The 16,567-nt window shown below is 45.1% G+C and overlaps 1 protein-coding gene across 2 annotated transcripts; it reads left to right on the forward strand.

The window, feature by feature from the left end:
- Nucleotides 1-754: 754 nt before the first annotated feature.
- Nucleotides 755-16,284, forward strand: spata13 (spermatogenesis associated 13). 2 transcript variants are annotated; one of them, XM_061093564.1, is made up of 13 exons: nucleotides 755-1,248; nucleotides 7,187-8,728; nucleotides 10,437-10,901; nucleotides 11,933-12,077; nucleotides 12,299-12,429; nucleotides 12,728-12,907; nucleotides 13,384-13,563; nucleotides 13,804-13,983; nucleotides 14,065-14,297; nucleotides 14,652-14,781; nucleotides 14,869-15,244; nucleotides 15,399-15,473; nucleotides 15,596-16,284. In XM_061093564.1, exons 1-13 carry the CDS (start codon nucleotides 1,240-1,242, stop codon nucleotides 15,775-15,777), a joined length of 3,828 nt encoding a protein of 1,275 aa, XP_060949547.1. In that variant the 5' UTR covers nucleotides 755-1,239; the 3' UTR covers nucleotides 15,778-16,284. The 2 variants fall into 2 exon arrangements, with proteins under 2 accessions (XP_060949547.1, XP_060949548.1); XM_061093565.1 differs by lacking the exons at nucleotides 755-1,248; nucleotides 7,187-8,728 and adding an exon at nucleotides 9,635-9,949.
- The last annotated feature ends 283 nt before the right edge of the window (nucleotides 16,285-16,567 follow it).

Below are 16,567 nucleotides of genomic sequence, written 5' to 3' on the forward strand. Positions count from 1 at the left end.
ATTTGCAGTGGTAAGAGTTTGTTTCTACATTCATGAAAGTATAATTACACACACACACACACAAACACACACACACACACACACACACACAGACATACACCCATATGAGGTGATCAGGATGATGTCATTACCTTCTCTGGATTCTTTGCACCTTGATCATTGTGTTATGTGTGTAACATAACATGTAGATACACTACACTGTATACACTCATACATATATGGTCATGTACTATGTATACATAGTGACATAATTATGACTAAATATGTGGGTAAACTGAGGTGTTGTTATGTATTAATCCCCTGCTTCCTCTTCTTATAATAAAGACTTGTTCAGTCAGTGGTGCGTGTGGTATTTGGGGCTTGGCACACACACACACACACACACACACACACACACACACACACACACCCACACACACACACACACACACTCACACACACGCCACAAGCATCGAGACATGACCCAGCAGCACCGACTGGAAGGCCCGGTCTGTTCCTGTCGGTGCAGCAGCCGGAAATGAAGGAGCTCGTCTCAAACTTTTTACGTTTGTCTTTTTTTCCTCAATGGAGCGCGTTCCAACAGGGGGCGTGGTTCTGCGGTCACACGGACCCGTCTCCCGAGCTCTGATTGGCTGCGAGCGGCATGGTCACTCTGCGGTCAGCCAGTCGCCTGCGTCGTGAAGCTCGCGTTGCCCCGCCCCCTCGCAAACACAGCAACAAGTGCATTAATGATGCTCGGCTGGAGAAAGGAGCTCCTTGTGACTCAAACAGCCGCTGAACGGGCTCGGAACTCGGGTTAAAACCACCGTGTCCGCTCGGCCTCGCTCCGCACGTCACCAGCCACCGGATGTACCGGTCCGCGGCGGCCGGGGAGTCGGAACCCCGCGGGGAGCTTGCGCAATGTTTTGAACAAGTTTTTTCCTTATCAGTGGATCCGCGAGCTAGCTCTAGCTGCTAACCCGGTGTGTGTGTGTGTGTGTGTGTGTGTGTGTGTGAGTGAGAAAGTCAACCAGTCTCAACATGGACACCAGTTAGCTGCGAGCTGCTTCTTTTGTTTTTAAAGTTTTCCTGTGGGCGACATGTGAGAGAACAACGAGGAGTCGGAAGCTCAGAGAAACTTCCAGAGAAACTTCCCCATGACGCAGAGACGAGCCGGACAGCTGCCGTGCTGATGTGAGGAGGAAGAGGAGGAGGAGGAGGAGGAGAAGAAGAGAAGTCAGGTGGACGACATCAGCGACTATGAGCTGGGTGAGCAACGAGATTCCCTCAGTCGTCTCCGGTCCTTTCGTTCACATTGTAACAACCAGATCGTGTGAAGTATAGATATTCTCCCAGTTGCATCGCGTTCCCAGTGATGTCCCCCCTACGGGACCCGAGGGGCTCATTGTGGTGCATTGCTCGCCTGGTTGTTATAGTGATGTGGGAGATGCCAGGCGGTGCAGGGAGTAGCTGAAGGAGGAGGTGGAGGGCCCGGCTACTACAAAGAGCTCCACGGCCAAAGAAAGTTAATTAATGCAGAAATACATAAGCAGTTCGGCCCCCAGAGTTCTTTATGAGCTTAGAAAAGTTCTCAGTGTAATCCCCTGTTCAGGGAACATTGTTTTCTGAGACTGTGTAATACTGATTTAGCTGCGTTACTAATGCAAGTCTGCAGGCACCAGTTCAATTTACTCAAAATGAATGAACCTGTTCTTATATCTCCTCAGATAGACTTTAGTGTCAGAGGCGAAATGTGCTGGTTAGAGGATTCCCTCTACTTTGCATAACCGCACTAATCACTGTACAACAATCTGATTTCACTCCAGTATTACCAGAGATGAACCAATATCATTCTTCCTTTACCGATACACAATCCGATACTTGGACCTTGAGCACACCGAGTACTGATCTGAAAATTACAACCTATACGTTGTGTATTTAAAGCTGCCACCTCTGCATGGAAACTATGATTGCCGTCATTGTTGTATGAACTGGCTCAGGTTAAACCCTTTAAACAATAGATAGAATACATAACGTAGGAATCCAGTACCACAAGTAATTAAATCTTTAAATCTGACATTACACAATTGATATCTTTGAATAGCTTGAAAACGAATCCTTGCATACAGTACACATCTCCAAGTTCCTTGTGGGACTTTCGAGCATGAAATATTGCCAAATTGCAGACATTATAGTAACGTCTGTGTAACGCTGCCCTGCTGGTCGTCTTTTCTTCTTTGTCAGTGGCAGAACAGAGTGACTGCTCTTCTGGAGCATTAAAGAAGAAGTCAGACTGGTCACTTTTATCTTGAGTAACACTAATATTCTGTTATACACGTGATATCGGATCGGTACCGGTGCCAGATCCTGCGTTTTCTGCAATATCGGAAGCATTTGCTGGTGTCAGAACATTTTTATAACATCTTTTATTTCCTACTCTGTCTCATGAGACATAAAATACCTCGACCTTTGTCACTCTACTTAACTTAATCTGCTTAAGTTTCTTTCCTTTTGAACTTCAGTACATAGGACAAGCAAATACATTTTCTTTGTTGCTTCATCCAGCCATGTTCAGTTCTATGACCAAGTTTAGCTAAAGCAGTATTTGTACCATGGACATAGAGTGCTCATTATTAACAGTACAGGAGTGGGAGTATAAACTCTTTCTAAACACACAAATTAATGGGAAATAGTTGCAGATCTTCATGAGTTGATTTGACCTCTTGAAGCTTTGTGTTTCCATGGTGTTTGAATGAATATTGATGGAACCGCCTTTTGATTTTTGTTGTCCCTCAAGTCGGGTTCCACCGTTGACAGCTAGACTCTATGTCTGGTTGTGTTCCTGTTAAGCCTTGTACACTGTGTGGTGTTAAATTTCTGGTCGTCTGTCTCTATGACAGTGCCGAGCAGATCAGGTGAGTGATCAGTCTGTGTGAGAGTGCCGACACTCCCTGGTTTGGCCGGAGCCCCTTCTTCCCACGCTCTATAGAAAGGGGCGTGGCATCTCCCGTTCTCCACCTGTCTGCCAGATCAAAAAAAAGGAACTAGGTCATGGCCAGATATGAGACTTGAGCCAGGAAAGTGAACCAGAGCCTCTGTGCTCCCCTTATCCACACTGGAAATATCGAATGACTGGACCTGCTGTTGAAACCAGTGCCGTAAAAAATAAAGATGATGGTGTATTGGCAGTTTGTGATTTTAATTTGACCCCAGAAGAGGTGGTGCACTCCCTCTGGACACTGCTTGTGCAATTTGAACCTTAATCACAATTAGTTTTTATTATCTCTTCCCCCAAGCCGCTCCCTTAGAGTTAAGTCTTGGTGGATTCTCTGTGTCCCTCTCAGTCAGTCCAGAATAACCTGGTTGTCGTCCTGATTAGGCTATCATGTGTAGATGAAACCAGTCCTGCACACACACTGGTAAAGCTCTGCTAATCAGATAATTACTGGGAAGGAAGAAGAATTGGCTATATGCACACAGACATACACATTCCACTAGCACACACTAACACATACACAAGCTCCACCACTTTTCATCTTTGCTTGGAACGATAAGGTTGGCTGACGGCCATCAAGGCTAAGACGATTTTAATACGGATTAAAATATCTTATAATAACAACTATTGTTAAGTGTTGCTTAGTCTTACCACACCATCACATAAACATTCACTTTAAAGAAAGAAATGCAGGGAACCTTTTGTCTATTGTTAATCAGCTTAATTTTCACATAAACCTATCGATCTGTCATTTTATAATCAGCTGGTCTGTACTTTAAAACGATACGTGCTTTTGTTAGGACTTTTATTCATCAGGACAAATAAGCGACTGGTAAAGTGACAGCTTACTGAGGAATGACAGTGTTGCTGCGTGGGGGTTTGTGTGCGTCAGAAAATGACAGAAAACCTAACTTTCCTCGATACTCCCTGTCTGGTGGTCTTTTACTTTAATACTCAGTTCATTTTTGCACTAATGACTTGTATCCCAGCCTCAGGCCGGACATACCTCAGTCCTCTGCAGAGGGGAACTATGGGCAGGAGGTTACTTATTACTTTGCATTTATAACTGGACTCCTTATATATCTGCTTGAGTTTTCTAAACAAACAGGAAGGGAGTCAGTGATTTAAAATGCCTCAACTCTGCACAGGGGCCGAGCACCATTCGAGAGGATGCTCCCAACTATTTGCAAACGTGTTTTTGGAGTGCATGCTTTTTTAGCCCTTGTGTACATGTTTACATATCCTGGTGCTTGTCCCTCCTCATCTCTGGGAGTCTAATCTAAGGCTGGCTCCAGCTGGCTGTGTAGGGGGGGGGGACCTCCCTGAGCTCTTAATTAACTGTGGACCAGGGCCCCAGTGCGCCGCTCCCATCCACAGCTTAGCAAGAGGAAGCCAGCAAGGAGCAGCGATCCTGGTACACAGTTTGGAAAGGAAGAGGTTAGACAGGAAAGTTTGACATCGAAAAAGTGATCGGTACAGGGAGTGATGTTGAAATATACGTAAGTATTATTTGCGTGGATGTGACAGATATGGATGCATGTTTGTAGTTACGGACTTTTTTACAGCAATCATATTTTCCGTAAACCGTTTGATCTTAGAAATGCTTTATAAATTGCATGATGTGCATGATTTTGTAAAGTTTATAAAGACGGTCCTTTAAATGCAAGTTTATACCATTCTCTAAGGGCATAGATGCTTTTTATTCAAGGAAAGGAAACACTGCTGACATTGTTTTAGATATTTGGTAATTGTGCTGGATTTTACGATATCATGGATATGAAAGGTTACATTCCCACTGATATTGATGCAAAAATGATAATAATAGTAATCAAACCATCACCAGTGTCAAAAGGCATTGGTAGAAGTAAGGAAGACTAACAGTCTGTACACTGTTCTTTAGGTATAGAGCTTATTGCACATAAGGTGTGGATGTCTTCTGTGGAAGTCTGTGTTGTGTTCCAGTGACATGGTGACCACCTGTCTCAGCTTGATTCTTATGCACGGCTCCGCCAAGTATTCGTAGGCGCCAACTGCCACAGGCCAGTTGGCGCCAAGTGTAGGTAGAAACCGGGAGAAAGGTGTTTTAAAGTGACAAAAACAAACTACGTCAGCGGCAGACATTCTTTCCATATCTGCAATCTTTCTGCTCTGACAACAGCTGGAATTATTGATCGTGCCTCTATTCGAGTTGCCACTCGACACAACTCCTCCGTGCCCGAAGAGAAGAAAGCACAAGAAGACAATTCAGCGTCGCTTTGAAAGCCGCACATTGTTCTCGAGGGCTGCTTACTGTCTGTCAGCAGTGGTGCTTGGCAGCGGCGGCTCTGTGTTTACATAAGTGTTCGGTGTGATGGAGCGAGCTGGCCGAAGTGACAGCTGATTCGACAGAGAAAGCCCATCTGGTGCTGAACATGCCTGGAGACGGGAGGAATGGGAGCGTTCCAGGCTCCTTGCAACTCCGTGCATTTGCACACGCGAAACAAACAACATCAAACAGACCCTTAAAATTTACTTTCGCATGTGTTGACAAAGCGATGCGGACAGAAATCGCAATATCTTTTGATTGAATATCTGAATACTATCGACAGATGTGGGCGGTGTTCGTTAAAGGTTTTCCAGCCAGAAAATTAAAACAATCAGCAATAATGTGAATGTGGTAACACTTTATTTTTAGCATCAACACTTAAATAATGATTTATGATGCACTGTAATGTCATTATAAGCAGATGTTTTTAACTGAAACATCACAAGAGGGCTTTAATGCAGATAATGAATAACATAACAATCGTAAATATGTAGAATATCGCTATCTTGAGAGAAGTTTCATGTTTTTGATTTAATGCACATTAACAAACACTTAAAATGTCCTTATATCTGCTCACAATGACATTATAGTGTTTCATTAAAATGTTGTTATTATGTTCTATTATCCTAACAACCAAATCATGTCTGGTCACAGTCTCATAACCTGTTTTTGAATATTTAACATCATAACCATGAATCATCCCCGTTTATATGACAGAGGCAGAAGAATTGCGTCATTCAGTGAACTACTTGAGAAATTTAATTATTGGTAATCTCATTTCAAATTCAAAAACATTATGAAGGACAACTTTCATATGGTGGATGTCTTAAGTTTTGAAAGTTTGGGAATTGTTTGGATACAAATGTACTTTAAAATTTCTGGAAAACATCAATGTGGGAGGATAATTTCATCAGTATTTATTGTACTATCTTCTTATATATTATTTGGAGGAGAATCAGACGTTTGAAATTGGCAACATAGAAACAGACATGATTAACACCTGCTTTTCAGTCAATGGTGAGTCAAATGTTTGCTGTTAAAACAGTCAATTGGCTCTAAACAGACATTTAGAGTTTGCTGTGTATCACCATGAAGGGTCGAAACTCTCTCACTGATTTGATGAGCAACACAAACCTTCACCTTGACAGCTCCTCATCAAGGACGTAATCTGGAGAAAACTGGGCAATTTATTGCATTAATCACAATGGATTAACAAATTTCATTGCTTAGTCACGCTCACAAGGCCCAACTTCAAAGGCTCAGCTGTATTAACCACTGCCCTGGATCTCACACACACACACACACACACACACACACACACACACACACACACACACACACACACACACACACACACACACACACACACACACACACACACACACACACACACACACACACACACACACACACACACACACACACACACACACACACACACACACACACACACACACACACACACACACACACGCACAAAGCTGAACTTGGCACAACACCACCCCGACCTGGGCCTCAGCTCTCCTTGGACATTGAAATATAGCACCAAGGACAAATGCGCGTAGTGTTCAGTGAAAGATATTTTACTGCTCTGGACTCTGTGCACACTGAGGGATACTGACGATTTGTTTATCTTTGTCTCTTTCTTTCTTCCCTAAGTTCCTTCTCTTTTGCATACGGACAAGAGAACAGTGCACTGTAAACACACAGTTGTTAATTCTCCTCTGTTCAACCCCTTAAGCACACTGCATGTACTATTTTGGCTCATGTTCTATTCAGCTTTTATTTTATTGGCCGGCTTCCAATGAATGTGTCTCTAGTTATGTAATTTCAGCATGGCAAATATTAACCATTAATTCTGCTTTGATTCAACATGTGTCACTAACCTAATCTATTCGGTTTTGCAGGCAGATCAAAAGGACAGAGGCTTGTCTACAAGCGAAGACCCTCTCCCGTGCGTCCACAACTCGAAAGCTGATCCATTGATCCGAAGCCGACCCCTCAGTGACATCTACCCATTTCAGAGTCAAGGTGAAAGGAGTGCAGTCCCATATCTGCTGTCTGGATGTGGCTCGCAGGTACAGCCTGTGACCGCGGGTCCTCTCACTGAGGAGAACAAATTGAACAGCATCAACTCCTCTGCCTGGTCCAACCCTGTAATAGGTCAACCAGAAGGAAAGCCTTACCCCTCAAGAATCATGAGGCTTTTTTCTAACCCGAGGAAGGGCCCTGTCCCTGCTCAGAGTCCAACCGCTGACACTCCCACCTCAGTCGACAGCAACGACGGCAACGGTGGCCCCCAGTCCTGGTCCGGACTTCCAGGACTGGGTGTTGTGGGCTCCTTCAAAAAGCTCCGCTCCTCTGTGCTTCAGGGTATTCAAAGTAGAGGGGCATCGAGCCTCGATGAAGAGTATGCACCTTCATTAGATCCGGAAATGGTTAATTGCACAATTGTAGCCGACACTGACCCTGGTTTGGATAATGGAACAAATCATTTAAAAACAGCAGAAGGATACAGTTTGTCGAATGGAAATATCCCTGTGCAGACGTTGGCTATGGGGCAGTGCAGCTTAGATCTTGAAGACTATGAAGATGAGGAAAATGATGAAGGAGATGGTCTCACACGGAACTCACGATTCTCCAGGAGTATCAAGAGAGCGTATGGGTCGGGACGCATTTCTTTATTTGACTCGGGGAGACGAAGGGTTGCAGGAAGCAGCGCAAACGAAGCTGCTGACAGTCAGAAACCAGATCAGACATGCACGGTCAACGTACAAACAAAAAGTATGAATGTGAAGGTGCTGAACAGAATGAGCAAAAGCGCAGACAACCTTCACATATTCAAGGCACCTTTCAGACGCAAAGCCCCATCTCGAGGTCCTCAGTGTCCTCAGGATGAGGCGCAGGGGACCAGTATGTCAAACGGGAAGCCAAACATCCAGAGGACAGCCAGCTTCTCCTCAGTGGACCTGCGAGGTCACACTGTTAATAACAATAAGAACCCGGTGAAGACCAAGGCGCCAATGCTGAAGCTGGTGGGCAGCTTGACCGACCTGACTGTCCGACGCAGGCGAAGTCCCTCCCCCAGCCCCACATCTGCCATGTCATCCCTCTGCCGTCTCCATGACGACTACTCCAGACGTTTGCCTTGCCAAACTAGTGAACGACAGCGCCGGCCTTCGCCGGTCAGAGCGCGAGTCATGTCTGTCGAGCACACACCACTGGTTCATCAACAGCCTGAAGACGACATAAACCCACAGCAGCACCGGGTTCTCATCAGCCAGGTCGCTGTGGAGGCTCCAGACTCAGCAGAGACTTCACCTGGTTCCCCTGGTCAATGTGAGCTGCAGGCTTTAGCAACAAGTGAACAGTTGGAGGATTGTGATTCATCTCCACTTGGTCACAAAGAGACTTCAACACAAGATGAGGAGAAGTCACTACAAGCCAAGGTAAGAGGACGTTGGTGAATCATGTGCATGAAGATGTGAGGAGGTAGTTAAAATATAAAGTTTTTTATCAGCAGTCACTTTTGCTCTTTCCCTCCCTCCTCATTGGCCCGGGGGATATTCTGATAAGCTGCCCAACAATCCTGATCACTTCAAGCTCACTCGCTTTTTATCTTTATGGAAGTTGCCCGTTTGATAAAGCAGCTTTTCACTGTTTGCAGATGCATCAAATGTGCTGCAGCTAAGGTACAACAAAGCTGGGAAATGTTCTCACACCATCACCATCAAAAGCACATCTTTATCAATGCAAATAGAGGCGTGGGATTAGAAATCATTAAAATGACAGGTGCTCTTTTAAATTGCAGTGAAAAAGAAACCTCTGAAAGAGAGAGGACAGATTTAGCCTCCTTATCACGTAGAATAGCATAATCATTAATGGCTGCCAGTGGTTCCAGTGAAGTGACGCTGACCCTTGTCTGAAGAAATGGAAGGATTTCATGATGTGATCTTTGAATCTGACACGATTCTAAGGCTCAGAGATAATTTCCTCTGGTGAACGTGAAACTTGTCAGGACAGTGCGTGACTGCAACAAATCTAAGCCTCTGGTCCAAAGTCCGCTCTGTCTGTATCAAATGAATAGTGACACCGACTTAACATTGACTTTCCCTCCTTTTGCTGTCTGTTGTGCTGACTTCTGCTGGAGCAGGGTCACGTGCTGCAGCCAGCTGTTCTCCGCTATCACGCACGCTGAAGGAGCAGGCAGAGTTAATGATTAGGCTTTTTTTTATGATTAGTGGGCCTTGCGCAAAAAACGGCTCCATAGTCCTGGTGCTGGGAGGGAGGGAAGGCGGCAATGAGTGAGTCCATCCCTTGCCTCACTCGCCCCCACTCTTCATTCTAGCTGCAGCCCAATGGATCAAAGTCCAGCACCATGGACACTGGGGCAGCGAGCAGCACCACCAGGCAGACGAGACGATTATCCCAAAGTTGTAGAGAAATGTGTTTTGTTCAAAGAGAAAAGATTTACTCTTTAGAGATGAGCCAGAAAAATCGGAATAGTTTATTTTAGAAACCAGGTGGTTTTTATTGGCCTCCAAAAACCGTAGGAACTTGGCCTCGGGACGCAGGTCTGTGCTGGTGGGTGTTTCACAATGGTGCTAGCCCACTGTGTGCCTTTCCGGTGTTTGCGCTCGGGAGCAGACCCAGATCAAGAAAATCAAGAGGTGAGGTTTGATACCACCGGCTGACTAAGAGACTCACAACAACCATTTCCAAATAAGTAGGCATTAGCCAATATTTGTCTGCTGAGCAAACAATACATACAGTTTGATAACATCTAATTGTGGAATATTTGTGCTATTTCAGTTGCCGGTGCTTGTTTGCACTTGATAAGAATGTGGGTTGATGCATTCAATGTGTCAAGGAAATCACTGTGTGAATTTGAGCACTAATCAAGTTTCTCAGGAGAATCCTGTAGAAAACGTTTCTCACTGATTCTTGTGGTTCTGCCTCGGAAGCCAGCCAACACTCTTGTTTCTTCTCGGGGCTTTAATGACTCGCAGCACCGTTTTTCCTCTGTTTCTGATTAACAGATGTTCTTCCCAGCAGAAATTGTGCTCTACATCTCTGTACGTCACAGGTCACTGAACAGGAGGAAAGTTAATAATATCAACCATATAGAGTTTTCAACTTTTTCCTTTTGATCCCTAGGGAATATCAGAAGTGCGAGAGGCATTTCTCCGGGCAGATGAAATGTCTCCAACAACCAGCAGCAGCAGCACACCTCCTATCTCCCCGACAAGCCTCTCGGAGTCACCCACGTCTTCCAGTTCACCCACAGATGCAGCCGCCATGACCACAGAAGCGTCCTCTGTCAAGTCTAGGCGGAGGGCCGGCCGTTCGCGACCACGGCCCATTTCTGACTACGGGCAGCTTACTTCCAGGCAGCACTCCATTCCTGAGGAAGTGGCAGGGATGCGTGCTGAGGAAAGGACAGAAAAAGCATCGCTGCACAAAGACTGCAGTGATGACGACACGTGTGTGAACAGAGAAAGCCCTGAGAACTCGAGCATGGATGGGGACGGTCAGTGCAGGAGGTATCGACCCATCTCGGTGATAGGAGCCGGGGATCTGTTCCCCTCTGATGCTGAGGAGAAGGAAGACCGCCGTCCTTCTGTAAGCTGCTACAGTCACACTTTGAGAAATGCACGTTGGCTGTAGGACTACTAGAACTACTACTACTTTCCTTGAGTGTTGAATTAGCTAGAGGCTGTTCTAGTAGCTAATAACAGATTCCAAATAAGTAAATTCCTGGTTATTTATATATTGGAATCTAAAACCTGTATTTTTCAATATATAAAAGTTAATTCTGAAACATTTTTTGATATTTTTTGTTGAAATCCTCTTAATGTCCCTACAGCCATCAATAAATTAAGTAATTGGGGGGGAAAACATGTCCAATTATTTAATTTGGACTGAATGAAATTCAGTGAACCTGACTGTCAATAACTGACCTGCCTGCCTGCACTCTGCCTGTGCTTTTACTGCAAATGACCAGAGTCTTCAACCGGAGAGACACACACTGACCAGAGCAGAAACGATAGTCAGAAGTTAGTCAGCGAGTCATGGAAAAATCAACTTCTAGCTGTGGTTAGGCAACGTGCATTCATGTGTTTTGGGGGCGTAGCTTTGACAAGAAGGCCGATGGGAGCAGGTGGGAAGAATCTGTGGCATCTTTTTATATTTTCAAGTGTACCCTGCTCTTACAAGCTATTCCAGGATTACCACTCCTAGCTTTAACATTAATAGGAAAGAAAATTTGACAAATGGATGTGGCACAATCAAAAATATATTGATATTGCATATTAAAAAATAGATAAAAAAAGACATCATTAAAGGTTTGGTACAGTGCCAAAAGACAAGAAGTCAGAGCACTTCTAAAGCTTAAAGCCTTAGATTTAAAATATGTCAAACGTAAATTACAACATCTGTGAACTTATTTCTCCCTAATTTTCTATCATCTCTCTGCAATCTGTAAAGAAAAAGCCTCAGAATAAAACGTCTTTAGAGGAGGTCCTAGTAATGTACATTATTTGTTAAGTTTCCTGGCTGTTTTTGTGGCACATTGAATCGTCAGGTAGGTGGTGGGAGTCATAGTAACTGAGCTTTTTCTAAATCCCAGGATGTTCCTTTTGTCCTCTCCGCAGCCCGTGTCACGCCCGCCCATCCCCTCCCACCAGGTCCCCCCCTACAGAGGGGTGTCTGCCAGGTATCGCCCATCAACCCTTTCCCAGAGCACCCCCATCGGACTGGATCGCATTGGACGGCGAAAGCTCCTCAGAGTGCTCAGCGGTGAGAGCCGGGGTTGCTTGTTATGTGACACTGGATCACAAACTGTAGTCTGTGGGAAAAGTCTGCAGTCTGGGAATGTTAATACTTGCGATGGGGGAAAACCGTGGTGGGGAGCCAGGTGTGGGTTTGCTTGCATCTGTGCCTCGTTCCATGGAATATTAAAACTTTTTAGAAAGTTTGCAGCTCAACGCAGTTCTTTAGCCTCTGTGTCCATGTTTCAGATCAAGCTTCTGAGTGCTCGGCGACGCTTGATGACAGCGTGAGTGAGGAGGAGGAGGGGGGCAGCCTTGATGAGCTCACTGATGGCACGCCCTACCTCCAGCCAGGGGTGGAGATCTCCGTGCTAAACGAGGTGAGGCCGGGGAGGTTGACTCACTTGTCGTGTTGCAACGCTCCCAAACATCTCCTCCAAGAATATGCATTCAATTTATGATGTGACATTTATCTCGCTGTGTGCGTGATTTGTGTACAGCCATGTGCAAACGTTTCTGTGTGTGTTTTCAAGATGTTTGGCCACAGTTCAGCACAACAGACCACCTCTGCAGTGTCCACATGTCTAGACATAATCTTACATGTTAGAACTTGGGGCTTAGCCTGCATGTAATTGCATCTTTATCTTATCTCTGTTTGTGTGTGTGTGTGTTACTCAGTGGATAAGCTCAGGCCACACGGTGTATGCTGAGGCTCTCTGGGACCATGTGACCATGGAGGAGCAGGAGCTGGCCTTCAAGGCTGGAGATGTTATCCGCGTCCTGGAAGCCTCACACAAGGATTGGTGGTGGGGCAGAGGTGCTGACAGGGAAGCCTGGTTCCCCTCCAGCTTCGTGAGAGTAAGTGGACTGAGCTGTGTGTCTGACACATGTTTGCTCCCCATCAGCACAGAAAAGACTGGCAAACTGGCTTGGCTCCAAACCAACCTCTCCAACCCCCTTAACAGAGTGTGAATGGGGTTCAAACCTCACATGTTCAAACGGTTTCTGTGGTGATCAGAGCTGATTGACAACTTAGAGTCTTAATTAGGCAGGCCAGAGTCACCACAATGAGGTCGTTTGATTGGCAGATAAGCTTCTGCTGTGCATTTGCTTGTTGCTGAATCAAAGCTGCCGACTAGGAGCTGGTTAAACTAACACATTTTGTATATGAAGTAGATCTGAATTGTTTGTAGCTATTGCTGCTTTTGTAAAAAAATTGTATGATAAAACTAATCATGACTTTGAGCTGGCTTTTAGATTTGACCAAATATATGTTTTTAAAATGTAAATTTTGCCTCTGTGATCTCACTGTGTTTCTGGTGGCTGTGTTTCAGGTGCGAGTTAACCAGGAGGACTCGAGTGCAGAAAGTGTGGAGAGTGTCGCGGACCAGGAGGATCCGGCACCCAGGGACACGCACAGCGCTCAGCACAAGGAGCAGATGAGAACCAATGTTGTTCAGGAAATCATGAACACGGAACGCATCTACATCAAGCACCTGAGAGACATCTGTGATGTAAGAGCCTCAATGTTTAAACCCTCTGTCTTTTTGCCATGATTCACATTTCTGAAACAGGCAGATATTTACTCTTAGAAATGAGATATTTACAATAAGCTACATTTGTATTAAATATCTTACTTTGTTTTATACTAAAAAGCTGAACTCTTCCATCCAGCACCTCCTGTTGGCCAATATCTGAACTGTTTTAATAGCTTCTGTCAGCAGAAATAAACAAATATTTGTGCATATTCTCAGGGTTACATCCGCCAGTGCCGTAAACACCCAGAAATGTTCACTGAGCTGCAGCTGAAGACCATCTTCAGCAACATAGAGGACATCTACATATTTCAGAGGCAGTTTGTCAAAGACCTTGAGAAGAACTACAACAAAGACCAACCACATCTCAGTGAAATAGGCTCCTGCTTTCTCCTGCAGGTGATGATCAACTGAATCCCTGTGCACCTCATGTATTGGCAGATTGGACATTTGAATTGAACCTTTCTCATTTTTCTCTAGGAGGAGGGTTTTTCTATCTACTCAGAGTACTGTAACACCCACCCAGTGGCCTGCGCTGAGCTGCAGCGCCTCATGAAGTTGGGTCGATTCAAACATTTCTTTGAGGCCTGTCGGCTCCTCCAGCAGATGATCGATATCTCCATCGCCGGTTTCTTGCTCACGCCCGTCCAGAAGATCTGTAAATACCCACTGCAGCTGGGAGAACTGCTCAAGTACACCCCAAAGGACCACAGGTACTCCTCAGGAGATCCATCACTACTTGCAGTATACCGCTCATTTACTTCTTGCACTAGATGTACATTTTTTAACATCTTTATTTGGTGCTCTCTGGAGTGTGTGGAGTTAAGTTTCTGTCTTTGCATGCCTGCACCATTAAGTGTAAAAAAAGTATTTTCTATAATCTCACAAAGATGCTTGTTGCTATGGTTCAACTCCCTGCATTATGTTTAGATTTGTGATATAATTACAGATGTTTTATCTTTAATTTTCTAAGCTTAAGATGGAGGCAGTGTGCTACTTTAATTGTACATTTGCTTTATGTCTTTGCTGCGTCTCATGCTCACTGTTCTATCGCTGATGTATTGCAGTGACTTCAGCGGAGTGAGCAAAGCATATGACGCTATGAAGAATGTGGCCAGTTTGATAAATGAGAGTAAAAGACGACTGGAGAGTATTGATACCATCGCTCACTGGCAGGTCGCCATTCTGCACTGGGAGGTGATGATTACGTCTGTTTATGAATTACATGTATTCTGTGTGTTTTTCCAACCATGTGTCCAGAACCCTGTAAATCTGTTGTTGCAGGGACCTGACGTGCTGGAGCGCAGTTCAGAGCTCATCCACTCCGGGGAGCTGACTCGTGCCGTCCGACAAGGCAAAATGCAGCAGCGCAGCTTCTTCCTGTTCGACCACCAGTTGGTCTTCTGCAAAAAAGACGTCCTGCGCAGAGACCTGCTCCACTACCGGGGTCGGCTGGATATGGACCAGACCGAGGTATTGGACCTGCCCGACGGGCGGGACCCCGACCTGGGCCTGACCCTACGGAACGCTCTGCGCCTGCGCCACGCCTCCACTCTGGAGTTTGTGTGTGTGCTGTGCTGCAGGAAGGCCCAGGACAAGCAGAGGTGGCTGGAGGCTTTTGCCAAGGAGAGACACAGAGTCAAGGAAGACCAAGAGATGGGTGAGTGCAGACGGATTCCTTTTGACTCGTGATACAAAACAGCTACTGTGGATAGATGTCAAATAAAGGCTGAAGTGGGTGAACAGATTGTTGAAAAAGGGGGTGGATGGAAATATTTTGACCTGAAGGTGTAATTCTTTGTGTTTCTTGGCAGGAATGGAAATCAGCGCGGATCAAAGAAAACAGGCCATTGTTAATGCCAGAAGAGCCAAACAGGGAAAGATCAAACGTAAGAGAAAAAAAATAAGTCTTAAAACCTTTTAAAGCTGCTCTTTATTTATTTTCAGTTTAATTTACCTCTTGTTCTGAAGTTTGACTTTTAGTTTTTGCCTTTTCACCTCTTTTTTTCAGCCCTCGGTTACTCTGGTTCTGTGCCACCCCACCACCAAAACCTCCACCCGCTTCACCAGCGTCACGTCACCATTCCAACCAGCGTGCCTCAGCAGCAGGTCTTCTCGTTGGCCGAGCCCCCGAAACGAAAGCCTTATCAACTGTTGTACAGCATCACCCGCAACTCCTTTTTCAAGAAGTGAGACTCTGCTCCCTCGTCCTTCGTCTTGTTTCCTCTGTGCATTATCGCAGCGTGTCCGAACCGTCCTGAAGACTCGAAGAACACTTTATTTTTCCTCGTGTTTCCTGTCTGTGAATGTACTTTCATGTTTGCTCTCTGTGCCTCTTATGTCCTTCTCTATATATGTGTGTTGTTGCACGTTTTGAGTTGAGTGCCTTTTCTGTGTATGGGGCGTGACTTAAGTGTTAAAATACTGACTATTGGTGTGTTTATGCTGCTCACTAAAGCTCATGATACCCCACCTCTTTGTCTTATTAATTCCCAGCTGCAGGAGTTTTTATTTTATCTTAATTATGACAACGATGTATCTTCTGCTTTAATATTGACAAACATGGTTGTAGGTTATTTCACAAAGGCTGGACCCTTTTTTTTTTGGTTTTGCTGTGAGCACAAACAGCCAGAGGATAAAGTAACTAACACATTCATCAACCCGTCTTACACTGTAAATAAAACTCTTGTACAAACAAAATGAGAATGTTGTCACTTTAAAATGAGGTCTTTGCTCATGCGACTATAGCTACTGCTGCTGGTGGTGGTGGTGACTGTTGGCTTCTGAATGTTGGTTCATGAGAGTTTGATCAAACTCAGCGATAAGCGACAATGAGTGAAACTTTATCCATAGAAGTGGAGGAGGCGAGCTCCCTGTTTCTCCACTGCAGGATCTGGTTTCACGCACCTGTCAGCTGTGCATCCAAACACCGGGCTCTGTGTGTCTCCTCACGTCGTCTCTGTGTCTGCTGCCGGGTGTTTGT

The sequence above is a fragment of the Limanda limanda genome, chromosome 20, assembly GCF_963576545.1.
Source record: "Limanda limanda chromosome 20, fLimLim1.1, whole genome shotgun sequence".
Lineage (NCBI taxonomy): Eukaryota > Metazoa > Chordata > Actinopteri > Pleuronectiformes > Pleuronectidae > Limanda > Limanda limanda.

Excerpts from the sequence above, each read along its gene's own strand:
- spata13 (XM_061093564.1), top strand. Across the intron at positions 12,908-13,383 it reads TCCCCTCCAGCTTCGTGAGA|GTGCGAGTTAACCAGGAGGA; the intron begins GTAAGTGGACTG and ends GCTGTGTTTCAG. Across the intron at positions 15,245-15,398 it reads CAAGGAAGACCAAGAGATGG|GAATGGAAATCAGCGCGGAT; the intron begins GTGAGTGCAGAC and ends GTTTCTTGGCAG.